This window comes from Callorhinchus milii, unplaced genomic scaffold (genome assembly GCF_018977255.1).
Source record: "Callorhinchus milii isolate IMCB2004 unplaced genomic scaffold, IMCB_Cmil_1.0 Scaffold14, whole genome shotgun sequence".
Lineage (NCBI taxonomy): Eukaryota > Metazoa > Chordata > Chondrichthyes > Chimaeriformes > Callorhinchidae > Callorhinchus > Callorhinchus milii.
Genome location: NW_024704755.1, coordinates 4922367 through 4949606, shown reverse-complemented (window position 1 = coordinate 4949606; position 27240 = coordinate 4922367). Strand labels below are relative to the sequence as shown.

The window sequence follows — 27240 nt, the reverse complement described above, 5'->3', positions numbered from 1 at the left end:
CTGTGAATTGAAACCCTTTTCACAGTTCAGTAATGGGAGGGGATGGGGGGGGGAGAAGAGAAACGTGTTTAAATTTCCCTTTATACAGATTGATCTTTCAATATTGCAACAAGTTTGAATCTGAATAATGTAGATTATTTTCTCCTGGCCCCAACCCAATAAAAACAAACCACATTGCATACTTTTCCATTAAATATTCTGCTTATGCAATGATTGTAAGGTATATTTGCTTTTTAACATTTTTTTTAAAAAAAATATTTTTTTTTCTTGGAGAGTGAGGAAAATTCATGGATTTCAGAGCTTGTTAACTCAGTAGTTTTCTGCCTCGATGTATTTCCTGCTGAGTGTTTTCTAAAAATGAGACTATTTCGATTATTTTATTATTATTTAAAACAATATTAAGACTATTTTGCAAGTGGACTTGTGCACTATTTGTAATTTGTCTAGTATATTTTCCTGTACAGGCAAATGCTGTCCTAATTTAGAGTCTATAAACATTAGAATTTGACAAATTTGAACTGTTAAAAGAAATGATGTCCTTCCTAAATGCATTGTCTTTCCCTTTCTACTTTGTACAGTGATAACAATGTGGTGGTTGTAGTTGGAGAGACGGGGAGTGGAAAGACCACTCAGTTGACTCAGTATCTTAGTGAAGATGGCTATTCAAATTATGGTATGATCGGATGTACCCAGCCTAGGCGTGTGGCAGCAATGTCTGTGGCAAAGCGTGTCAGCGAAGAAATGAATGTGAACCTTGGAGAAGAGGTAAGGATATTGATTTGCTTAAGAATTTAATTTACTAAGCTCTATTAAAATGCAGTCTTAAATTAACTAATTACATGCATTACTGAATTGTACTTTTTAAAAATGGCCTTTATTTGTATGTCGACCACTGGTCCAACAAAGTTGTTTGCTCCTACAGCTCGGGGCAATGGTTCTGTTCGGCTTGCATTTTTACCAAAACTAGCAGGGGCTAAATGTTAAAAGACTATTGGTACATTTACATGTTTCAGGGCTCATGCAATAAAACAATGGGAATGCTTCTACGTTGTGTTTTCCATCATTATTCCTTTGACGCTGTTTTGCTTCATTTACCTTGTTAGAAATTAATTATTTTTGTGTCCATCGCTACCTTTTCTGTGGTCTTATGTTCTTCATCTTGTATATTCTGTGAAGCGCTTTGAGATGTCTCGAAGACGTGATAAGGCGCTATATCAAATGCAATCATTATTATTAGAATGGGAAGATGAATTTTGTTTAATTTTTCCAGGTGGGTTACGCAATTCGATTTGAAGACTGCACATCTGAACAAACAGTCATTAAGTATATGACTGATGGTATTCTTCTTCGGGAATCCTTGAGAGAAGCAGACTTAGATCATTACAGTGCTGTAATCATGGATGAAGCTCATGAGCGATCCCTGAACACTGATGTGCTGTTCGGCCTGCTGAGAGAGGTGGGTGTATATACTGTACAAAGCAGCGACTTCAAATATTTAGACTCCCGCTCTTTGTTTTCACCCTGTTTTCTTTGTTCTCAACTTTCATATCTTTTTCATACTTCTACACCTGCCTCGCTAAAAGGATACGTGTGTGATCTGTGCTCGGGCGCTCTGCCGGTACATCTGAACAATAGGGAGAAGGAAAGTGAGGTGTGAGAATGGTATGAGATGTCCCTTTAATATGGAAATCTGGCTAACTGGGAGTGTGCAGGATGTGTAACGCCAGTGCAGTTTATTAAAAGTTGTGGTAACTCTACACCATTGGAATGTTTTGCTTCCATAAAGATGTTACCTTTTCCAATTGTTAATTTATTAAAGCTAAATAAATAACTGCTGTGACTGAAATAATATTTGAAATGATGGGTCATTTACTCTTTGTGTGTGTGTGTGTTCATTTTGTAGGTTGTAGCTCGTCGTGCTGATCTGAAGCTAATAGTTACATCAGCTACCATGGATGCAGACAAATTCGCAGCATTTTTTGGGAATGTTCCTGTTTTCTATATTCCAGGACGAACATTTCCTGTCGATATTTTCTTCAGTAAGGTATTGTCAACTCAGATTACTTTTTTTGCATTAATAAATGTGTGAGTATGTAGAAGCCAGGAATTCTGCAATAAGTAAGTGAAAATAATAGGATATAAAATATAAACAAGCTGCTTATTATACGCTTCCCATTTTAGTGTCGTCACAGTTCTAGTTTTTAAATCGTATTAAAGAAAAAGTTTTGCACATTGTTAAATAACAACTAATGTCAGAGAAGCTTTTAAATTCCATGTAACGGCCATCTGAACAGAAAGGATGCTACTTGAATTTTTTTTTTGTTTTGTTTTAAACATGTTACTGAAAAACGGAGCATTTGCGCTCAAAATTGCTTTGTTAGATTGCTGTTTCGTGAATTGCAATCAGAAAGATGACGGTTATTTAAAGTCAGGAGTCTAAATCATGTGGCAGATAGAGCTTCAGATATTGAGTGACGTAAATGCAGTTCATAAAAACTGCATGAAATTAAGCTGTGTTGTCAGACGATTAACTCAACTCAGCTAGATAAAGGAAGGGTCGGGTAGATATTTATAGAAAGGCTGATGGTAAAATTAGTTTAGCTAGTTTTATCCTCTCTAAAAAACCAGCTTGTACAGGTTATTTTCCTGCTTTCAACTTTTGACAATTTCTATAATCGGGCATTTATTCGTTATTTATTGAATGGTTTGTTGCGATATGTTTGCTTTTCCAGACACCCACAGAGGATTATGTAGAAGGAGCAGTTAAACAAGCTCTTCAGATTCACTTGTCAACTATTCCGGGTGACATGTTGATATTTATGCCAGGCCAGGAAGACATTGAGGTGAGTGAACAATTGATAAGGTTTAGAAAATTGTAAAATCGTTTGATGTTTACTCACTTACTCCATTCCATTTAAAAACTCGGAGGATGAGGTTCACAGACACTGGTTTAATCACCATAAGTGCCTCCCAGGATCAATAGGAAGACTTGACTGGAAGGGTTGTCTGGGGAGAGCAAGACTTGCTGCTTGGCAAATTGACTATTGGCTTGCATTTATGGGTCATTTATTAATCAACTGATGAATTAATTTTTTTCGTAGGAAACCAAATAATGAAAATGTGCCTTTTTTATATTGAGAAATGCAAATCATTTTTAGGTTTACATAGGTTCGTTTTAAAATTAAAAATTCCTTTTGACATGAATGTTACTACACAATTTTCAGTGGAACATTGACAACTGCTAATGCTCGCTACCAATCTCTGTTTACATTTGAATACAAAATCTCTAACAAAAGAACTGGTTTGTTGGTTTTCAATCATTTTTCTAAATTAATAATCCTAATCCTTGCATTTGATATGGCGCTTTTCACGTCGGGAGGACGTCCCAAAGCGCTTCACAGAACACACTGTAAAGTGAATTGATTGTATATTTGTGGGCGAACGCGGCAGTCAATTGCGCACAGCAATGTCCCACAAACAGTCGTAGATTGAAAATGACCAATTTAATTATTGTTTTGGTTTTTTTTTTTGGAGGGATTATTATTAGGCGTGTGGAGTAAGGAAACTTGCCCAAGGTTTCGCCCTCTGCCTGGAATTGAACTCAGGTCTCTCACTTGCAAAGCGAGTGCTCTTAACCACTGAGCTACAGGACTCCACTTGTACAGGACTACAATTCTTATGTTTCTTCTTTCACCCCTGTCTCCTTCGAATTTAGCTTTTTTTTATTGTTGGTCAGCCCTTTCAGTAGGTTGAAAAGCCTATTACACTTGTAGTTATTGGATATGAGGATTCCTCCACATCAAACTCCAAAATCTTATCACTGCACAAGTCTTCTGTAAAAGTTCACTTTTGCTACTTTTGTCTCTAGGAACTGCAAACAAGTTCAGCATTCCTGTTCCATGCATTGATTTTATAGGAGGGAATCATCAATTAGAAAGATGGAAAGAAGGCTTTATTTCCCTAGATGTGTGGGTGGGGAGGGGGAGTCATAACATCAGCATTTTGTTTGCTTCTCCAGGAATTGAACTAGCAACTACTTAAAATGTAATGTGAGTCACGATTAATATTAAGATGATGTCCATGGGATTGAAAGATGTTTTTTTTTCCCCCCTTCTGCATTTAGGTGTCTTGCGATCAGATAGTTGAACGGCTAGAAGAGCTGGAAAATGCTCCTCAGCTTGCTGTGCTGCCAATATATTCTCAGTTGCCCTCTGATCTTCAAGCCAAGATCTTTCAAAAGGTACAACTAAGGTGTTTCAATACAAATCCTATTTGTTTATCCTGGTTGTTGGAGTAATGTCACAGCCTCGAAGAACCTAACCTCCGCCCCCAAAAATGGCAGTTTTCAAAAGCTGAACTTCCATGTTTGCATTGATTCCTTTTGTGTTGTGCTTCTCTTTGTATTCTAGGCCCCAGATGGAGTCAGAAAGTGTATCGTGGCTACAAATATTGCAGAGACATCATTAACAGTGGATGGAATCATGTTTGTTGTTGACGCAGGATATTGCAAACTAAAGGTAAGGCTATAGTAATAGAATCTTGAATTGTAAAACTCCTTCCTGCAAGATAAATTTCTTACTTTTTAAGTAAATGTGGTTTACAAATAATAATAGGGTATTGTAACATGTAGTACAGATGGTTTTAAACAAAGCATCATCAGATAGTGTATTTTAAGTAGCAGCAGAGGGTAAGAGCCACAAACGAGAACAACAGTATTACTTTTTTTGGGTTAAGTATACAATTCGTGTTTGCTTGTCAGTATTAAAACTTTTGAAACCATACATTTGATGTGTTTATTCACCAGGTTTTTAACCCAAGGATGGGTATGGATGCTCTTCAGATTTACCCTATTAGTCAGGCTAATGCTAATCAGCGTGCTGGTCGAGCTGGGCGAACAGGTCCAGGACAGTGTTTCAGGTAAACCAAGATAAATTACTGCAGTTACAGCTGGTTCTCTTAATGAACCTGTTATATTACTTGACTATTTATTTGGCTGGCTTTGAAAGTGAGGACAAGGAACTTAAACTCAATTTTCTGGGGGATTGAGAGCCAGTGAAGCTGGGCGAGGATGGGGGTAATCAAGAGCTCACGGAGCTTGGTACGGGATAGGACACAAGCCGCAGAGTTCTGAATAATCTGTAGCCTTTGGAGGGAAGAGTTGGGAAGGGAGTCAGAATAGTTATGCCTGGATGTGATGAAAGCACGGATCATGGGAGAGTTAGTGGCTGAGGCAGGCAATGTTGCATGGGTGGAGGATTTGGGTTTAAAGGACATTTGAGGGTCAAGTAGATGCCAGTTTATTAGAATTTAAAAAGAAGTTCTTATCTATTAAGGTGCAGAACGATTTCATGATTGGAGTCTGGACAGTAATCATCGCACAAATAAAAGCAATCTCTTTAAATTTGATTCAAACTTTCAATATTAATGTCTCAAGCTAAATAGACCTGATTTAGCACAATTTTTGCTGGGGCTATTTTTCTGTGAGTGGTATTGAATCTGACTGAATGTCATGTGGCGATCAAGAAAGAAAGGTGATGTATTAAATGTTCTTCCATCGGAATGAATACAGAGATGCACGTTTATATCCTTAACATGATAGATTTATTTGCTTACTGAACAGGTTGTATACGCAAAGTGCATACAAAAATGAGATGCTGACTACCACTGTTCCTGAGATTCAGAGGACAAACCTGGCTAATGTGGTGCTGCTTTTGAAATCCCTTGGTGTTCAGGACTTGCTTCAGTTCCATTTCATGGATCCACCCCCTGAAGATAACATGTTAAATTCTATGTACCAGCTTTGGATACTTGGCGCCCTTGACAACACAGGTAATTAGAGGTATCCGAAGATGCAATATACCTTCAGCTTATTTTTCCAATCTATATATATAATACTTTTTTCTTGGATGTTGATCTTACAATAAATTTGTTTTGAAGTCGTATGATTAAATTTAATCTACAGTTTTTATTCATCTGACATCTTTCACTGAGCTTCTTCCATTTGATGTGGTTCTTGTAGGTAGTTTGACTCCAACTGGGAGGATGATGGTGGAGTTTCCACTGGATCCTGCTCTCTCAAAGATGCTGATTGTGTCGTGTGACATGAGCTGCAGTTCTGATGTTCTCATCATTGTCTCCATGCTTTCAGTACCTGCCATCTTCTATCGACCAAAGGCATGTGACTCATTTTTATTATAAAGCTAGTGAATTGCAGGGTTTCCGCATCTCCAAAATTTTGTTCCTTGTAGAAAGTCTGCTCCCAATTGAATGTGAAATTCAAGCAAGCAACATTGAGCAGGAATCTTAGTTTTTTTTTCGTTCTAGATGAAATTGTCTTTTGAAGTTGTGCAAAATACTGCTAGCATCTTAACCACCCTTTACCAACAACCTTATTCAATGTCATGTGCGTTTACATTGCAGGGTCGAGAGGAAGAGAGTGACCAAATGAGAGAGAAATTTTCTGTGCCCGAAAGTGACCATTTGACTTACCTTAATGTTTACCTTCAATGGAAAAATAATAACTATTCCACCATCTGGTGTAATGAACACTTTATTCATGCCAAAGCAATGAGAAAGGTAAAGTAACATTGCACGCTCTTAAAAGTTTTCAGTGTTGCACATGTTGATAGTTGTTGTCGTCTAAGAGTAAGTTCAAGGTAAATTCAGTCCATAATTAACCAGAATTGGGCTGTTACATTTGTCTATTACAAATGATGCTGATGTGTAGGACTTTGTGTCAGTTTGCTGCGTGAGGGAAACATTTGAGGAAAATAGTCAATTGCATGAAATTTTACTATTTTGAAGATATAACTCTTGGTACTATTGGAACTTCATATCAATGATGTTGAGAGTGGAAACAAATTTCGTAACTTGTTTTGCTTTGTCACTGAAGGTCCGGGAAGTTCGATCCCAGTTAAAGGACATAATGGTACAACAACGTATGAATATTGTATCGTGTGGCACTGATTGGGACGTCATCAGAAAATGCATTTGTGCAGCATACTTTCATCAGGCTGCAAAACTGAAGGTAAGGAAACAATTTGAGACGGTGGTTCAGGAAAACTCCAATATGCCTGTAATCTCAGTCATTTTTCCACAAGCTTTTAGCTAATACATTGATGCTGGCGAAAAACCCAACAACAGGACCAAAATTGCTTCAAAACAACAAAAATCTTAATTACTCAGTAGAACAGAAATTTATATTAGTTGTAGCACCAGAATCCAAAATTGCAAAGTTTGAAAATGCCTTCTATAATAACCCCAGAAATGTCTTTTACTGTCAAATGTGATTATAAACGGCACCAGTTGTAGTCATTCAGTATTGCCTCAGATTGAGTGTTCACACAGACTATCAATCTTTGCTGCTAGAATAAGCTTACTGGATCTGCATCATTTGCCTTGGACTGTAAACCCACATTAAAAACAACTTGACAGAGTCAAATAGGATGGGTTTGGTACTCTCATATCTTGGGTAAGTCCACTCCTTGTCAAGTGACAGAGAAATTGTGGGTATGTTGATGCTTGTTGTTCTGCCCAGAATACAATTACTTAGTGTGTTGGCAAAGGCCATCCACCACCTGTAGCCAAGGGGGCCGGCTAGTATCCTGCTCCAAATCTCTGCCCACCTGTGCTGCACAGGCTTCTAGGAAGCTAATGACAACTGCCACGGGGCTCTTTTTTTTAGTCCTTCCCACAGCAGTAAAGCTAAAATGGGAAAATTTGGGCTGCAGGGAATGAATGTAGTCCATGAGGTTGAGAACCAGTGCATCAACATGCTGCACACTTGCTCAGCATCCCATCTAACGATGACGTTAGAAAAAAACTTAAATTCAAGGAAGCGGGAAAAAGAGAAATCCATGGACACCAATTGGAGGTATAGGTATAAATAGAAATATTTTGAGAGAAATTCCACCTGGGTCTAGATTTACTCCTGAGAATGCAACCACTTCTGTCTTGCAAATGTTGACTGGGTTTAGGAAATCTGAAGGCAAAGAGCATCTCCTCTTTGCTGGTAAAGCTAATTACTTAGTGGAAGATATGCACATGCACAATACAACAGTCACAAACTCTGGCTGGTGCTAACAAGCTTTCTATTACATTGCTGTTTCTTTGCACTACATCTGTAGTTCATCCCTTTCAGTTTTTCCAAAGATGCCTATGGCATGTGTTACAGCTTCCATGCTGTTTCAAACTGCCCTGTTTTGTTGCTTTGTGAGATATCCTAGTTCACACATGTTATATCTTGTAATGGAAGTTCTAGTTTTTGGAAGTTCTCTCTCCTACAGCTCAGCACCTTGGCTCCTCTTGATACAGTTTAATAATCTTTGTGATTGGTGCCTTGGCTCATGAGTGAAACCTGATGTGGATGTCAGGATTCAAACCTGAGTTGCTGGTTTGCATTAAAACGTTAGACAGCTGCACTTTTTTAAAAACATTACAACATCAGCAAAATAAGCGGGAATAGAAATGATGATAAATGGGTTCCACTATATTTTGATTTTCACAGATAAGATCTTAAGTCTTTCAAGATTGAATTTCCCATAACTGGAGCTTCCACTACAAGATTGAACACTTGCAATAACATTAGTGGAATTTTAGTGCTGACAGATAGTCGAAGCTTTGTTCTTCACTGACCCCCCAAGTCGTTGGAATGTATTTCCTCACATTTTATTGAGTTTATTATGCTGTCAGCCTTGCTGTTGACAATCCACCAACACGTTGGTGGTACAACTGATAATTTCTTTATTGATTATTTTCTGTTGTAGCGCTAAGAAGCTGCACAACATGTTGCAGCAGGCAGCATTCTACTTCCACTAATGATAGCAGAGGTCTGCTTTATTATATACCTGCCTAAGGACAGGACTCAATGTTGCATTTTTGCCAACAAGCAAATTATTCTTCACACAGAAATTCTAAAGACAAAAACATTGTTTTCTTTTACCTCCGTTAAAGAAAGTATCTTTGTCACCCTTCTTTTAAATCTTGTTTCCTTTTTCAAATACATTTTTTCCAATAAATTACTTCAGGTTGAAGATTTATCCCCAGAATAGTATTGATTTACTTTTAAGATTTTTTTAAGATTTAAGTTTGAGCTCTTTTCTGTGATGCAAAATACAGCTGTAGGTCACTTTGTGTTGAAGTGATGTTTGCAAATTGTAGCCAATGTTTTAAAATAAGCCACACATAAGGGCAGCAGAGGGATTCACTTGGCTTTTTAATTGTATAGCGTAATGAAGTTGGTTGTACAATAAGAACATTTCTGTACATCAATGTTCACATATATCCTCAAAACGTAATTCTACAACAAGAGGAACATAGTCAGCTTGACTATCTTAATTAAATTCAGAAGTGAGTGTTAACAAGATGCAGACGTACTTTTGACTCTTTCCATGGTTTTTTATATTCTGACTTTGCTTGCTAGTTTCTTTTGCTTCGTGAGTTAATTTTTACTGTGTTTTTATCTTGCAGGGTATAGGAGAGTATGTGAATGTGAGAACAGGTATGCCCTGCCACTTGCATCCCACCAGCTCACTCTTTGGCATGGGCTACACACCGGATTACATTGTCTACCATGAACTAGTTATGACGTCAAAGGTAAGCTCTTCTTAACCTTTGTGAATCTCCTGCAGTGCAGGCTATGACTTTTCACCCCGGTTGGCTAAAGTTTTAGTAGAGAAGCTTCTGGTTGAAAAGATGATCTTTGACCTTAACAGGATGTAATTTTAAAAACAATTATTTACCAGGAAACTATTGTCTGTTACAACATTTCTCTATTTTTCTATCTACCGTGTTTGAGAGCAATGGGTAAGCTTCAACTACGATTGTCAGTCATTGAACTTTCCAAGTTAGTTTCTATGGCATCATTCCACATGTTTCTATACTGTAGAGCTTTGTTCTGAGTGCTATGCTCATTTGACTTGACCTGTAACATGATGGATATAATTGTTTGATTGTTATTTCCGTTAACAATGGATGTTTATTCTTGGTTTGCTAGGAGTACATGCAGTGTGTCACTGCAGTAGACGGGGAGTGGCTTGCTGAACTGGGACCAATGTTTTACAGTGTCAAGCAGGCTGGCAAAACCAGGCAGGTAAGCAAGGCAACCACAGTCAATTTAACAACTTGAATTTTATAGCCCCCTTCATGCCGGACGGTGTCTCAGAGTGCTTTAATGTGAGGATATACAAAGTATTCAGTTATTTATATTGGAAAGGGTCTATGTCAGGATTAACAATGTACCCGGATTATATAGATTCTGATTGTTTGTGTCGACCCTACGGAGCTATTGTGTGATGGTAAATATTACAAGGAAGATATCTTTAAACTTAATGGTATCATTGTGTTTTGTACATAAACAGATGCCAATAAAAAAACAGATGTTTCTCTCTAATATTTAATATCTATGATTACATGCAATTCCATCAATCAAATTTCTTCTGTCCATTAAGATTTAATCAAACTTGATATTAAGGATATGCTTTTCTTACATTGTTGCAAAATTAGCTTTATTTTAAGGCAAATTTGAGGTATTACTTCTTGGCTTTGCACAAAGCTGGAAATAAGTGGGTGTTTGCTATTGCAGCATTTACCAATTGCTGGAATCTTCTTTTTTAAATGGATGGATTTATAAAAAAAATTGTATGAGACGTGTAAATGAAGTATTCAAATAACGAAGAGACAGTTTTAAAACTAACTTCACTTTCAACATCTCCAGATAAAGCTTCTACAGGATTGAAAAATGTGATCAAATTAAAATGGGGAAATAAAGAGGACTGTACTGATTCAAATATTCCTAAAATGAATGTTTATAAATTCCAGTCTTGTGGTGCATAAGTCGTACTGTACTTATTGAAATGGAAAACACTGAACATTTATTCCCCAGAGACTAATAATAGTCATCGCATTGTCAGGGATTGAATTTAAATTTGCCTTTGAATTTTTAAAGCATTTAATACTTTTCTTCAACAGGAGAATCGTCGCCGTGCCAAAGAAGAATTGTCTGCCATGGAGGAGGAAATGGCCTTGGCACAGGAACAGCTTCTGGCACGAAAGGAAGAACAGGAGAAGAAGAGCACTCTTAACACTGTGAGGTATGGACTATTTCACAATAATCCTATAATATTCTCTGCAATGCTACATTGCTTTGTAGGTTTCAAAATGCTGAACAAGACTGTAAGCTCAAAAGTTTTTTATATTTATATATATATAAAAATATATAGGAAATTATCCACATTGCAGATGAGTCAATGCATCTTACATAAAGTGCACATTGTTGTTCACTTGTGTCATTTTATTAAGCTGTGATCTGCTTGCTCAAGTGAGTTTTGTATTTGAAATTAAACTTTTGTCTGGTCAAAGTGACTTGGGGGTTTCGGTGTAAAAATCTGTGCCTTTACACTGGTGTCATATCTAAAAATGCTTGAGAAAAATGGTGAGGTTTGAATCTTATGTATCCGCAGGCATCAAAATTTAGACACATCTGAGACTACCAACGATCAGAATCCCAAAGTTATTTTAAAACTATCATGGTGTAATTTTTTTTTAAGAAAATTTAAGATTTGGGATGAATTCTTTGGCTCCACAGCTAATAAATTGCAAAAATTAACTGTTCGAGTCCTCGTCCCAGTCAGTTTGCTTTCTCATCCACAGAGGGCGCCACAGTTTCATTACTGCACACGCACAGTATTTGGAGATTTCCAAGTACTTTCAGCTATACTATTTATTTCTAAATGTAAGATCTGTAAGAAATAAAAGATTTGGACTGTAGCTGAGATTAATAAATAAATTAATTGATTAGTTAATTAAACCAAGCTCGGGAGATGCCTTAAATTAATTGACAGGAAATTTTACAGATCCTTTTTCTCTCATGCCGTAGTTTCTTTTTTTTAAAAAAAAAGATACTGTTTGACCTAGGCTTATGTGACACTGCATATCTGAAAGTTTTATCTTGGTTGTGGGAATGAAATGTTCCCTGACAGTGCCACTGATGTTGGGCGCTATAGCTTGCCTCCTCATCTTTCAGCTGAAAAAAAATTGATGGCAGAAGATTATTGTTTTAAAAATTGCCTTCTGTCTTCTTCCCATCTTCATGTTTTTGTTTGTTGTGCAATCTTTTTGACCCAACCACTAATGAAGTTTGGGAAGTGATCCAAAGTGACTAATACTCGCCCCTTCCCCCTGGTCATTGCTGCCTCTCAGACATGTTGAACACCAGGAATAATCTTGATTGCTGTGGCACAGAATATTGCAACATCAGTGTACAGCATCCTTTAGGAGGGAGGAAAGCAACATTTTAAAGGAAGAAAATCCTTCAGGAGAGCTTAAATCAGCTCTCTCTGTGCTTTTGAGAACACTTTACATGTATATGGCATTTGAAAGGCGTCCTAATAAATAGTTGCACAAAATAATGTTAAAACATTTAAGGGATGTAGCATTTTTCCTTTCTCTTCCCCTCCTCCCCCACCCCCGTGAATTAATACGGTGAATATTTCATTGTTGATAGTGAGGTGCCGATTTTCTTTCATGAACGCTGGCTGTGCATGTGAGTTATGACAATTTTTCACATGAGTGAAAGAATGTCTGGAACTCGCTGTCACCAGTGAGGTATTCTGTTTATTTTGTGGGAGTAAATGATTCCTTGAATCTCAGTCCTGCCCTTAAATAATTCTCGTGTGCTGTGCACGGCTTGCCAGCCGTTAAATGATACTTCACACAAGTAAATTGTGTTTTTGTTTTATTTTTCATAGGTATGAATTATCACTTTAGTTGGCAATGCAAATATCCATCACTCTTGTAGAATTAGAACATTCTTTTAGTTTAGTTACAACATTATGTGTGGGTGGTTTGTCATTATTCTGAAATGGCAAAAAGAAACAGTTTTGCACACAAAATAATGGAAACGCAATTTTTTTAAAAAGAGAATGCTGCTTGTATTGAATCCTAACAGGGTTCAAGCACTCGCCTCATGATGCAAAACTTGGCTTTAACATAGTTTAAGAATAGTTGGATAGATAGAAGTGAAGCTTTTATATGGTTTTGAGTTCACTACTAATGGAAATGTGAGTTCAGCACTAGGTAGGTTTCACAACATAACATTTATAGGAGTGGCTTAAGATGCCTTGTTTGTGACTGGTATTGGAAGTTCTATAAGGATCTTCTCGGGAAAGGAGATGGAGGAAGAATGTGGTATTGATGTAAGTAACAGAAATGCCAAATACATTTGTCCCAACCAGGTTGTAATAGAATGAATAAGTTATTTAATGGGCAATAGCATATCTTTGGCCATTGCTATTGGAAGGTAATCATCTAATACAGGCCGAATGAACTGCTATTGATCTGAGTTCATATAACGGTGAAAATAACTGCTGCTATTTGAAAATCGACCCATCTAGCCAGTAATTGAGTGTTTATTTTTTTTGTCCTTATTCTTGTGTTTTTCTCTCCTTACTTCAAAGAATATTCACTCTTGCTCTCTTAATATATAATATATTAATTGTCTGTGTGTGTGGATATATATATATATAAATATATATCATTCCCCATTAGGAGAGAAGGCAGATAACCTAATACCATTTATTAGCCATTGTTTCTCTTCATCCGACTACTGGGAAGTCATGCAAATAGATGAGGTGACATTTTTTTCTTCATCCCTTCTTGTGCCTGTTCTCCAGTACCTTTAGACCACCAGTGAACTTCAACATTGTCTGCCTTAAAACTATTTTGTAATTCCACTTATGAATTGGGATCTTGCAGTTCATTTCTGTGGCTTTTGAACTATGGGCCTATACGTAGCTCATATTTCTATATTCCTGTTTGAAATCAAATTTTCCTGCATGGTTATAGAATAAATGAATTTTATAATGAATATTGAATAGAGACTGACGTCATTCTGTCCTTAACCTCTCCTTGTGCTGGTAGAAAAGGTGACGAGAATTTAGTATTTTAACACCACTGTTTTATTAAAGCAAAAATGAATCCCCTTTAATGTGAATATGACCTGTGATCATTTATAAATTAAATTAAATCAATCAAATTTATTTGCATATCTGCAATTTATCTGATAAATTAATCAAATTTATCTGCATTTTAGAACTGTATCTTTGTGAGCCAAAATATTTCAGACGTTTGAGTAATGACACAAAATGTTGATTGGAATTTCTGCATTTAGAATAAAATAATTAAAATCTGGTGCCTTCCGCTGTTTGCTAGTGATCCCCCATTCAAATGCAAATAATGTAATTGTCAGGTGAGCAGATTTCATTTTTTTCTCCCTATTTAATATGACAGTATCCTGATTAATTTAAATTGTGTAGTCTGTAATGTGAACCTAACAGTGAAACTAATTATTTAATCATTGCTGAGCTTCAGCTTTCCAAACTGGGTCAACATTTACATTTTTAAAGGCAGTTTGAAAATGTTTTAAACAATTCACCAAACACACAGGATAATTGCAATGCTATTTTGTGTTTTAAGTTTTTTTAATTTATATATATATATATGTATATAAAAATTGTATGTAGGGAGAGAGACAGCTTTAGATTGAATTCATCTTCACAATAGAGAAAGGGTTTTATCATCACTGCTGAAGGCAGCGGTGTAAATGTGTTTTTCAAAGGACCGGTCCACCATTTTATTCTGCCCGTGGTTGAGCTAAACGCACAGTGGTTTCATAATTGCTGGCCTATGTGCATGACCTGTGGTCATTGGGAAAGGATCAGTGATCACAAATGAACGTTCTAAATGCAGCTTTCAATGCACTGCAGGTGGGCAAGTTGGTGGGTGTGTAATAATAACATAGTAATAATCCTTGTATTTGGTATACTGCTTTATTATGTCGGAAGGACTTCTCAACTCTTCACAGTATTTACTGTGAAATGCAGTGACTTGTCTATTTGTAGGCAAACGTGGCAGCACAATTGTGCACACCAATGGGATTGTTGAACAGGACTCCGGGAGAAACGTGGGACTTGAACCCAAAAGGTTGTGACTCCGGGGTGCATCTGCTACCACTGAGCGAAGCTGACACACTAGTGACACACGTGTAGTTCTTGTAGGTGTTGCTGATCATGTTGTGGAATTCATCCCACCATGCCCTGTGTATTAACACATCACAAATGCAGCATTGCATGTTGGTGCAGAGTTTTTTAAGTAAATCCACTTAAAGCAATTTTTAGCAGCAGCTTTGTCATCCTTTCAAATTCATTTCTTTGGCAGGTAGGCACTCTACTGTTGAATATTTTCAATTAATAAAACGCACAAAAGATTCTCTTTACAGTTGCAAATGGAAGGTGAGATAGCACTTGGTTTCCTTTTCCCAATTTGGTTCTTATTTAAACCTTTAACAAGGTGGTAATATTAAGACGCTTCACATTTCCGTTACTACGTCGCACTGGTGATAAATGGCTCATCTGTTTGCCACAAGTTCCTTCCCGTTCTCGGATAGGCAGAATACTTAAGGAAAATAGCATTGTCCCCTCGCTCTCTGTGTCCATTCAATGAGGAATCTGCATTTATTTTAAGGCTGGAAGATTACTTCGTGATTTAGCAGCTATACAGGGACAGTGAGAATTGAGGAGAATAAAAAAAATAGTTTTTATTAATGCATTGAAGTTCTAAACCAGACCTTTTTGTCCTCTTCTGTTTCTAAACATCCCCGATATGAACCTTTATAGAAGATTGGATACAGAATCAAATGAAACTTTTAATTGATTATGGTTGCAGAGTTCATCTTAGCGCTATGGAATTGATCAATTGAATGTAAATATTTTACTTTTAATCATCTTCATATAGTTACTCCAATGGTTTCTTTTAAACAATTGCAATCATGCTTCGCCCTTGAGATGGGGAGCTGTTGTTAATTTATTGACCTGAAAAAGCATAATGCTTTTGAGTACATTTTTTGTGTAATATTGTGGGCTGTCTTCAGTTATCGGGTAGCCATCAGTAGTAGCTGTACCTAATATAATTCTGAAAGAGAGGCAACCTTTCAGATTTACAAAATTGAATAGAAACAATGACTATCTAACACACAGATTGCTGGGGGATTTGTCTGGCTTCTTCCAAGAGAAGACAATTGTTCCAGTGACTTTCATCTTGGTTCTGACAGATTCTTTAATGCAGTCCTCCTTCCTCTCAAGTGAATGAAATAATACCTTGCCATTTCTGGCCAAGAGAGATAAGAGCAATATTCTCTATTCCTGTAGCTCCTAAATATGAAATATAAAACACTGGTCTTTTTTCAAAGCTGTTTTTCAAAGAAGGAAGTGGCAAGGTCACCTGCAGGGGTCACTGGTGCAATATCAAATTATGATGGATTAAAAATGTGCAGTCAATGCATGTTAAAGAGAATCACCGGTTTGTCGCTTAAATTTTATTCGTTTATCAAGAACGTTTAGTTAAAGGAAATCTACATGCTCAGGATTTTATTTTGCTACGTAGAAATTATTTATAAAATGTTTAGATTTTAACTCTTAAATGAATTTACTGAAATGGAAAAAAAAATCAAATCTCCTATCCGTGGACATAACGCAACGGGCAGTTATGTGATTCAGGATAGCTGGTCAAATATTTCCTTAACATTTGACTGTAATTTACCCGTTGAAAAATAATTACTTGGCTTCAGTTTAAATTTGCATTAAAACGTTTTGGCAAACCAGGTATATTTTGTCAAGATTTGACTATTTGAAAATTCCTTGCTCGTATGGAAAGCAGATTAGATTGCCTGGTTAGATGGTATTTTTATGTGTATGTCATTGTTACCAGTAAAGCACAGAATTCTATTCGAAAATAGAAGCTACATTATGAAGACTCATGGAACATGATTTATAACTCACTTGTGTGCTGACCTGAGTTATGGTCAATGCCACAAATTGGATATAAATCCTATCCCACAGGTCATGGGTTTACTTCTGTGCTACATTTATTTGTGGTTTGGTTCCAAGGCAGCAGGAAGCATCGCTAGTGCTAATTAGATTGCCGTGAGACTCGTGTTTATAATGTTTATGGTTTGAGCACATTCTTCAAACAGAGTGAATGAACTACAAGTTTTGGAATCTTGTTTAACCAGAGCTATATGGATTAGCAGTTCACCTTATCTATTCTTATCCTTGTGTGAACTGGGTTCTGCTCCAGACACAACTCCTTGAGTTCTTTAGTGATGAGTATTGTTACTAGGTGTTGTTAAATGTTGCTGTGTTATGTGCTGAACATATGATGTCAATCTAATTCTAATTGTTGTATTTGTTGGATATAATTTGGCTATTTATAAGACAGCTAAAGTCTGCATTGAAAGCTCTGTAGGCTGCTTGTTACAGTGTGTGGATTGCTTTACATTATCTTGTTAATACAGTCCCCTGACTTAATTGTTATTTGTTATCCTCCATATACCAGGTACGGTTAGCATATCAATGGGGCTGAGAGTAACTGGAGACATCCATTTTAACGCTTTCAGAAAAATAAGTCCTGCCTCTGCACCCTGTAGAAACACACTGTTATCTGCAGTTCTTAAAGCTGTTAATCTGCCACCTCTCTCATTTCAGCACACAGTGGGTTAGTGAACTTAATACCTTGGTTAGGCGATCCACCTTTATCTTGTTTAGCGCACAGATATGGCTTATGACTGCCCTATTTGCTGTTGCCGAAAATTGTATCTTGCGTTTCATTTGTTTCAGGATATCGTGCTGCTGACATTTTATTTGCCCCCTCCCCTTTCCTCTGCTGAAAAGGAATATCATGTAGTGAATCATAGAACTTTAGCTTTCTCCATAGACAGAGCTAAGCATTTGCCAAACAAAGTATTTGTCAGTCCAAGCAATTGTTTGTTTCCCACGGGAACAAAAGCTTAGGTAAACCTATTACTAAACTGAGATTAGTAAATTGGATCAACTGTATCTTTGTAGTTCCTCCCTGGCAGGGCGTGAACCACCAAGAAAAGTTGGAGCCTATTCTGCTTCTGCCATGACCATTGGGTTTTGCATTTTATCATAGTCACACAATCGTAATTAAAGAATTCAAGTTGTCCTTCACAGCGGAATGCATACTAATACATTTGTTGGCAGTGTTTCTGTGATCATTATTAGGTTTGCACATTTTCATGGGCCAATATGTGTACAGTTTGTATCGACACAATCTACAAGGGCACATTCTGTCAGTTAAACTGCTATGTACATGACTCCCTCCAAACTGTATCCCAACTATCTGGTCTTTCCTTACCTTTTTTATATTATTGTTCATGTAATTATCCAATTTTTATTTCTGTTTTATTAAAGGTCGGTCAAGATTTATACTCCAGGACGCAGAGACCCAGGAACACCAATGACGTCTCGACATACCCCAGCACGATTTGGACTTTGATTACTATTCAACCTCATTTTGTTTTTATTTTTGTACAAAAAGTGTTGTCTAAATAGTCAGGGCTTCAGATTTATATTTGTATATTACAAGTGAAAACATTCTTCTACATTCTTCTAGTGCCTCACCATAGCAGTAATTGTGGTTGTGAAGTAGTGCGTGGGTTTTGCATTTTATCATAGTCACACAATCGTAATTAAAGAATTCAAGTTGTCCATCACAGTGGAATGCATACTGATACATATGTTGGCAGTGTTTCTGTGATCATCAGGTTTGCACGTGTGCCATCAAGTCTATACATTCATCCCATGGGACCAGCAACCTGCGTATCTGTTTGCAGTATGTACGGGTAGCCTGTGGACTCCAATGGATAACTTAAAATGATATTAATTTTATGCTGGAATAGTTTTACTGTTCAAATGTTATACATTTTCATACTGCGTTAACTGCTTGGGTTTCCTGTATATTATAATAAATAAAAAAACTCCTTGAAATTGCTTGTTTTACATTGATATTTGAATTCACTATTTACTGAAAAAAAATCCAAAATGTTAACTTCTGAACTGTTGCTGTCACCTGGAATATGAAGTCTTAAGAGAATTCCAGTGGAACTAACTTTTTATTTAATTCCCCTTACTGTACAGGAGCCCCATCTCCTGTTGATGCAGACAGCAAGGATCAGAGATATTGACAGATTCTGTTACCCGTTTGCCTGACCCTTGAGCGCAAAGGTGCGGAAATTGAGGTCGGCAGTGAATACAGAATAAGCATGAAAAAGAGAGAAATTCCCAGGGGGGAGGGGAAGAAAGGTAGAAAAATAAGTATATTCTATATCCACTGCTTTTCTTAATAAAATAAGCATAAAATAATTGCTGCATGCAAGTGTCTGGTCACACGGGAGATCATCTGACAATATAGGTTGAAACGTCCATTAGATGTGCTGTCCCTTTTATGTCCGTTTTAATTCGTCAAACTTTTCTTGCTTTGCTGTTCAGAGATTGAATTTCTCCTCACTGTGTCAGTGGCAGGAGGCCTCTGTGAACCGAGATCTAAAATCCTCGTGGTGCTGGCTTTGGAGAAGGGAGGCAGTTTTTCGATGTCTGACTTGAATGGGGTGCAGAACCTGATTGCCAATGACCAGTTGTGTATTATGGAGTCTACATATCGTGGGGGAAATTTTTTTCAGAGAAAGTGTCCAAATGTGTGTGATGATAGTTATCTAATATTGGAAGGCATTTTGAAGACCGTAAGTTGAATCTACAGTCACTTGGTAGAATAAATGAGATTACAGTATAAATTTTCTCTCCCTGCACGTTTATTCACGCTTAGTAATAACTCTGAAGTGGGAAAAAGTTTGTCCGTAAACTATATTTAGGTAGAAGATTCCTTCGCATAAATTTCTCTTGCCTTCTATTACTCTGTGTGTACATCTACACACTTACACAAAACATTTCTTGACAATCGTTCCACTAATTTTGCTGAATACTTTTTTAAAAAAACTTGGAAAATATTGCTTTCATGATCTGTCAAATAAGAATTGAGTTCATTCCAGAATTGATGGTTTATTGATTCAAGTGCATTTGAGATGTTCTCCCAACGTGACAGGTGCTATATTGTTTTTTATATAATATATATATTCTAATCTAATGTGTACGTATGTGTTTAAGGCCTATCACAATACTTGGGGCTTGTGTGACAATCCTTACAAACAACCTCCCGACGTGAAAGGCGCTCTATAAATGCAATCTTCTTGTTGTTTATCCATCTTTGTTGTCAATTGGTACACAATGCTTTACTCGGATGCTGACGGTTTTATCCAGTTACATCTTGTGTAACAATAATGGGCTTATTTTATGATAGTATCATGTGCAGTAATATGCAATTTGTTGAATTCCTCAATATTACTCACAGCTGTGGTCAGATCGCCAATATTTCTATTCTATTTGAAGCAAAGATAGATTTTTACATTTATGAGAAAAACCTTTAATTGCTGATGCTTGTGAGCCCTGTGAAGGTGATGCAGTCACTTTCCCTTGGAGCAGAGTATAATGTATATTGCTTACAATCTTTTTTCCATTTGGTATTATTAGAGAATTATACAGCTTTAGAATTGTAAACCCTGGATACGCTCTAGCAAGTCGTAATAGAATATATTACTTTTTTACTTCATCCTTAAGCCAGTAGGCTATCATCTCTCACTACCTGAGTCCACTTTGTAGGACTAGTTGGTAGGAATACTTTTGCTGTTTGTTTGCTTATGAAGCTCAATCCCGACAAGTATCGCTCCAGTTATAAGAGACTCTTGCAGGCTTGAAGTGTGTGGTTCAGTGCTTTCATTGTACCCAGCATTTTTACTGATTTAAGAACATTTTGTGGCACTGTTGATCTATATTTTTAATCAGAATTTTTTTTGTATCTTCCATTGTGACTGGATGCTAACAAATAACACTGCCAGTTCTATGATTTAGACCCTTTCATAATCTTCATCAGACTAAAGAACACAAGATGTTGCCATCTGTGGAATTTTGGCAACTGTAGAAAAGAAATTAAATCCTCTTTTGTACATGTTTATAGAATTAGATTCTTTTATTGTTTTTGTCATTCTTGACATCCTTTCATTAACTGACCTATATTTACTTAAAAGGTTTATTTTAATGCTTTTGAGGAATACATATCTGGACTCGGTTCCAATTTACGTCTTCATTCATTTCCCTTTGATTCCTCTATTAATTAACATACTTATAACTCAAACACACTTATTTACATAATGAATGTAATTCATTGATCTAGGTCATGGTTCAATTGTTTTTTTTTCATGACTGTTTATTCATTGACTTAGTCTTGTGTGCCGAAACAGCTCTAGTTCCCAACAATGTCCATCCTCATTTATAAACAACAACAAATTAACAACCAATTTTGTAACAAAATAAAACATGGCAGCCACCCATCAGATAATCCACCGAGCTAACACTCCCTGATCTGTTGTATCCTCACAAGACTTGTATTGTTTTGAGTTTCTCCTTAATGTAAAAAAGTATATCAAACATTCTTTCAAGCAACACATCCTGCTTGCAACATTCTCCTTTTCGTTTTCAATGAAGTGTAAACCTTAAACCGAAGTTCTACCTATTCTGGTGACATTAAAGGCCCCATGGGATTATTTTGAAGTCGAGTAATCAGTTTTCTTAGTCTGCTGACCCATTATTCCTTCTTCATCCAAATTCACCAAAAATATCCAATTAATCTGTGAAATATTATCGATGTCTGTGGGTCCTTGCTTGTCATCGGGTTTGCCAACGAAAGAGTCACTAGACGGAAGTTAAATGTTTCCAAAGCATTTTAAATAACAATATAGTGTAAATATTATTACACTAAAGTTGCCAAAATGTCAGTTTAATCTGAAAAAAGCTTGGCAAATCCAGATATTATCAAATAGGCAACACAGCCAAGAAATTTAAGGATATACAGAAAAAAAATTGCTAAATTATTATAATATGTAATCGTTATGTGTGTTTTGATGGCAGAGGGAAAAGATTATATCAGAAGAACCTCATTAAATAACATCTACTCCTAAAGTCTGAGGTAGGTGATTGTTATTTTGTCACTTAATGATTCTGTTTTGTTAGAATAGAAATAACAGGAAGATTCACTTGTCTGTTTAATACCCACCACTCACCCCTGGGAGAACTTGTAATATACCCACTAATGTGCATATGGACGGAAGCAGCAACATTTTTTGCTGAAATAGTACAACTGCGACATATGCCTGTAACACTCCCTTTGGGATCCGAAAGTGAAGCACATTGGAGTAAGGGGATCTTTATAGAGCGAATGTTTTGTATACCCTCATTATTAATCAGGAAACTATAAGCAAGCAACTATAAGTTTCGTCTACGCCTGCAGTATATCAAGTAAATTTCTGTATGCTGTGTACTTGGCTCCAGATCCATACCTGCGCACTTGATTGCAGAATGCTGATTTAGGAATAAAATTTCAATGTGAAAAAGCTCTCACGGGTTCGCCCTTCAATCACAAGATTGGTCCGGCACTTCTGATCTCGTCCCTCCAGAACACCCACCCTTCTGTTTCCCCCTCCCCCACCCCCTACATCACTGCATCAAGCTGATTTTTAAATGAGTCTAGTGTCCTGGCCTCCACCTCCTTCCTTGGCCACCCTGTTCTCGTTGATTTATCCTCTGCTTACATCCTGAAGTAATGATCTGGGTTAACTTTGCCAATCCCATTTAAATTTTTACGCACGTCTATGAGGTCCTCTCTGAGTTGTATTCTCTGAAGACTGAAGAGCCCAAGCTTGTCCAGTCATTGCTCATATCATAGCTCATTCTTCTAACACCGGGAATCATCCCCGTTGCTCTCCTCTGGAGCTGAGGTACAGATCAGCCATGATCTAATAGAATGGCGGAACAGGCTCGAGGGGCCGAAAGACCTAATCCTATTCCTATGTTTCTATGTACCGCCTCTAAGGCCTGGGTAGCCCATTGTGTGGCAGTGACCAGAACTGTGCGCAGTATTCAAGGTGCCGGCTGATCAGAGCACAAAACAGCCTGAGAATTATGTCTGGGGATTAAACTCAACTGATGTAACAATATAGCCAGCCTAGCATCCTGTTTATTGTTTATTGCTACCTCACATTGTCTTGACATGGTGAGCAACAAGTCAAATAACGGATGATCTCACTTAAACAACAGTGATCCAAACGTACATTGATCTGTGTCCACATTGTACCTTGCCTCCATCATTTTTTTTAAAAACAAATTTTGTCTCCTGCAGGCATCTGACTTCCATTTTTCCCTTTTACTGGGTTTACAATTCCAAGGGCTCCTGTTCCTTTGCCAAGTGGTCATTATTCACACGTGAGCCTTAGCAGCTAGTGCTGGGAAGCTATTTTGCTGTGGGGGAGGGTGGTGTATCACAGCTTAGCAGTAAACATTTTTATGGCTAAAGATAATTACAGAGGTCAACAAAATCATATCTATTTGAGGCATTTGGGTAAGACTGGTATTGAAATGCATTGCTTAAAATTGTGATGTCAACACCCAAGTAAATAGCTTTGATAATTGATAGAATTTTTGCGCCTGCTAGTTTAATCACTTATCAACAACAGCTATAATGCTATAGATTGTATAGCGACTTGAATTGCACTCTTTCCACTTATTGCCAGTGAAAATTACCCCATTTGCTTATGTGGAATCACCAGTTGATGTTAACACTGTTTAGTTACATTTGTTAGGCTGGCCTGTGTTACCAATAATTAAATTATACAGATAGAGAAATGGAATATTTAATTAGCACTCAATCAGCCAGAAAGGTGATTTGACATTTTCTATAATCATGATAGATGATCCCCTTTCTCCAGGGTGGCATTTCAATCATCAGGAAAAAAAATCGTCTGTTTTGTGCTGAGGGTGTTAAGATGGCCTTTTCTTTCTTCCCGTCTGTAATGTACATTGTATTAATTTGTTTTGTGCTCATTCCAACATCAGAACAAATATGCTCCTTTTATTTTTCCTAATGAAATGATGTGACACCGAGCCTACAATTTTGCAGCTGATCTATTGAAAAAAGACATGTCCAGGGCTACCCACATAAGGCTTCATTTTAACTTATCTTATTGCCATTAGTCACCTATGCTTTCTGGAAAGAACAGATACAAACATAGTAAGAGTTTTCAAATTCATAAAATCTACACTGCAAAAGCTCTAAATGCACAGAATATAATTCCCAGCTAGGTCTTTGTTTCTCAACAGTGTTTAGATAATATAAGAACATAAATGTTATACGAAAAAAGACCACGGTCCATCTAGTTCACCTTCCACCTTCCTGGCGGTTACATGCACATATGTCCCGAACTACCTATGTACTATATCCCATAATGTTACTTCCTGCGTCCTAGATGTTCTGCGTCATGAATATCACTCTGCTATTTGTATTCAAATGTAAAATGTCATTGTTGCAGATGTTTCCATTTCTTTCACTTGAACATTGTCTAATGTAAACAAATTAAATTTGCTTGATATTTTGGGGGTCTATCACATGCTGATCACTAGCTTGCTAATCTTTTGTTACTTATTTATGAGTAGTTGATCACTGGGGGTAGGGAGTCTAGTTAATCATTGCTTGAATTTGAATTCCACTATACACACTTAATGAAAAGATACATAACAATAATAATCCTTGTATTTGATATGACACCCTATCAAGTCATAAATGTCTTAAATACTTTGCAGGATTTTACTGTAAAGTGTAGTGACCATATATTTGAAGATCGTTCAAATAGCATCGTTAGCATTCACTGCTTGATCTATCCTGTTGCTTAAGGGATGCTCTGTAGTCCAGTTCCTGAGCCAGTACTCCAAGGCACTGCTGGACACCACAACCAGCCTTGCTCGTTGTCAGGGGACTTGGAAGGGCAGACCAGTCACTGGGGGTAGGGAGTCTTTGTACTCAGCTCCCATTTAAGCCTGCAAGCCAAAGCCCTAGCAAGTAGAATGGTCTTAGCTGGATAAGCAATTTGTGCTCCATAATGTCCCACAAAATCCACAAAGTGAATTTGGCTTCACCTGATATTTGACTGATCCCTGGGGTGATTAAAACCCCAGCTGATATAGCCACATTAGCCTGATCCTTCTGATTGAAATTATTAGTTGATAGTCCTATGAAAACGTACTTCACACGATTAGTTTGTGAACTGCAAAATAAAAACCTGAGAACTTTCTTTAGTTTTATTAGTTTAGGTCAAAGTGTTCTACATCAGTGCCCTTTAAAGTAAATCTTGTGGCACTATTAATATTGCGTACAGATCTAAAAAGCTGCGATGTGTGCAGACCAGCTTGATATTTGAAAGTTGATATTAGGTGAGTCTTTTTAATTAAACAGCTAAACAACCAGAGAATTTCATTATTGTTTCGGTTTTATTAAAGTTGTAAAAGATTGTCAGTGCTAATCTGGTTTGTGGCAATTGAGATTGATTGATTGAAATATCTGTATTCACATGCTCCTAATTATCTTTTCCTATAGTAACTGATGAAGGGGACTTCACAATAAACTCTTTAACAGGTAAATTACAATTTTGGTTTTGTTTTATATTAACTTCTGATGATATTTGCTGCCTGTAAGCACAAATATTAACAGTTAAAATGTGATTAAAGCCAATCTTGTCTTCCACACCAACAAAGCATTTCAATATTTCAACATACAACCAGATCAAAGCTATAAATATATTGAACAAGAAATAAAACACACGTTAGATGTAACCTTGCTGGCAAACTCTAGTCATTGTTTACAGTGATAGATCAACCACTGTGTGTGTTAAAATCTATACATCAATAAACTGCTGTATCTATAAAGGCACAGTGCACAAATCAATGACAGTAAGGACTGTTTGCTAAAACACTATTATGTTAACAAAATACACATGGATACTTAGACCTGATGAGTTTGTTAATGAACCCCCAACTCTTGCTTTGACATTTAAAACTCAGTGGTAAATAGTCATAATTTTGCATACATCTTTTGCCCAACATGTTTTACTACCCACATAGCACAACCCCCCAACCCTCATTTGTGTACGTGTACTATATATTTGCATGTTATGTACAATTATTGAAACAGAATAGATTTCATGCTGAGCTGAATTAACACTAATAAGAATATGAAATTTAGCATATTTCATTTGTATGCTTATAAGAAAGTACTCTGTCTCTAATAGGCTGATAAGACTACCACACATCCCTATTACATTTGTTAATTTCACCATAAAATTACCAACAGCCGGAGGGGCTTTACCTCATTGTGTACAAATTCATATGGAAAACACCACTCTTCTCATTAAACTCCTACAGAGCTATGTCATTTTGCTTTCAAAAGATTATACAATGTTTTGTCAGCCTATCAAGTATAAGCGTGGCCCTGTCTCAGCTCAAGGTATGACTCATTGCTCTCTGTACAGTTGTACCAGAGGCTGTTTCATCCTTGCTAGCGCACATCATCACATCTCTAGCAATGTGGTGCAACAACAATTAATACCAATTGACTGTGGCTCTGTTTAGCCTCCTGCCTACTACATGGTATGTTTTACTTTTGAGCATGAATTCCAGCTGACTGCTCTGTTGTAAATGTTCCCCAACTGAAATTGTAAGTGACCTTGCTTTCCATAATACAGCTGATATACAGCAAAGATAATTGCCATCAACATCTCCTTTGTTGAGTTAAAGATAATTTCTTTTGCCATCGTTAGTATCTTCAAAAATACAATACCTAATAATAATGATTTCTTTCACATCCTTTTGGGGTTTTTCTCCTTGAACATTTGTTTTTTTTTGAGATTCTGCTTAATGGTGAGTACTAATGACCTTATTGAGGGAGGGGAGAAGGGGGAGCTATCACTGACTGGAAGCAATAAATGATTCTGCCAATGTCAGGAAGGTGAATTCAGGCAGAAAATGGAAATGACGAGAATGCTAAAGTATCCTGAGTTATTGATAACTGATGATATTTCAGCACGTCAGTCACGGGAGGACCCAGTCACACGAGGGAAAATAAGGTGATCAACTGATTTAAAAAATTTATCAATAAATATGGACAATATACTGACATTATACTGTTAATAATGCAATTCTATGCTTCTGCTGTATAAGTTGTGTGTTAGCTTATTAGTCCTGTCTTACCAATGTGCCCTTCAATTTGCCTGAGACAGATCGACAGTTAAGGATGGATGGGAAAGAACCCTTCAATCTCCCACTGCCTCAAGTCAGCTCGGGGGATGAAGTGTCTTGCTTTGGGGTTTAGCTGATGCTTGTTATATACTAACATACGCAACAAATATAAAATTGTCCACTTTGACTGGTAGAATTTTTTAAAAACATCATGGAA

General features: G+C 36.9%; 1 protein-coding gene across 3 annotated transcripts in view; it reads left to right on the top strand.

Moving 5' to 3' along the window:
- The window catches only part of dhx38 (DEAH (Asp-Glu-Ala-His) box polypeptide 38), a 29803-nt gene extending 10961 nt beyond the window's left edge, over positions 1 to 18842 (top strand). For all 3 annotated transcript variants that reach the window (XM_042340506.1, XM_042340503.1, XM_042340505.1), the window contains exons 13-27: positions 579 to 765; positions 1271 to 1456; positions 1904 to 2044; positions 2733 to 2843; positions 4124 to 4240; positions 4410 to 4517; positions 4805 to 4917; positions 5621 to 5829; positions 6020 to 6174; positions 6421 to 6576; positions 6893 to 7027; positions 9469 to 9594; positions 9995 to 10090; positions 10969 to 11090; positions 18267 to 18842. In XM_042340506.1, coding sequence (XP_042196440.1) covers positions 579 to 765; positions 1271 to 1456; positions 1904 to 2044; positions 2733 to 2843; positions 4124 to 4240; positions 4410 to 4517; positions 4805 to 4917; positions 5621 to 5829; positions 6020 to 6174; positions 6421 to 6576; positions 6893 to 7027; positions 9469 to 9594; positions 9995 to 10090; positions 10969 to 11090; positions 18267 to 18351 — 2047 coding nt within the window. In that variant the 3' untranslated portion in view covers positions 18352 to 18842. The remainder of the gene's footprint in view (positions 1 to 578; positions 766 to 1270; positions 1457 to 1903; positions 2045 to 2732; positions 2844 to 4123; positions 4241 to 4409; positions 4518 to 4804; positions 4918 to 5620; positions 5830 to 6019; positions 6175 to 6420; positions 6577 to 6892; positions 7028 to 9468; positions 9595 to 9994; positions 10091 to 10968; positions 11091 to 18266) is intronic.
- Positions 18843 to 27240: the final 8398 nt, after the last annotated feature.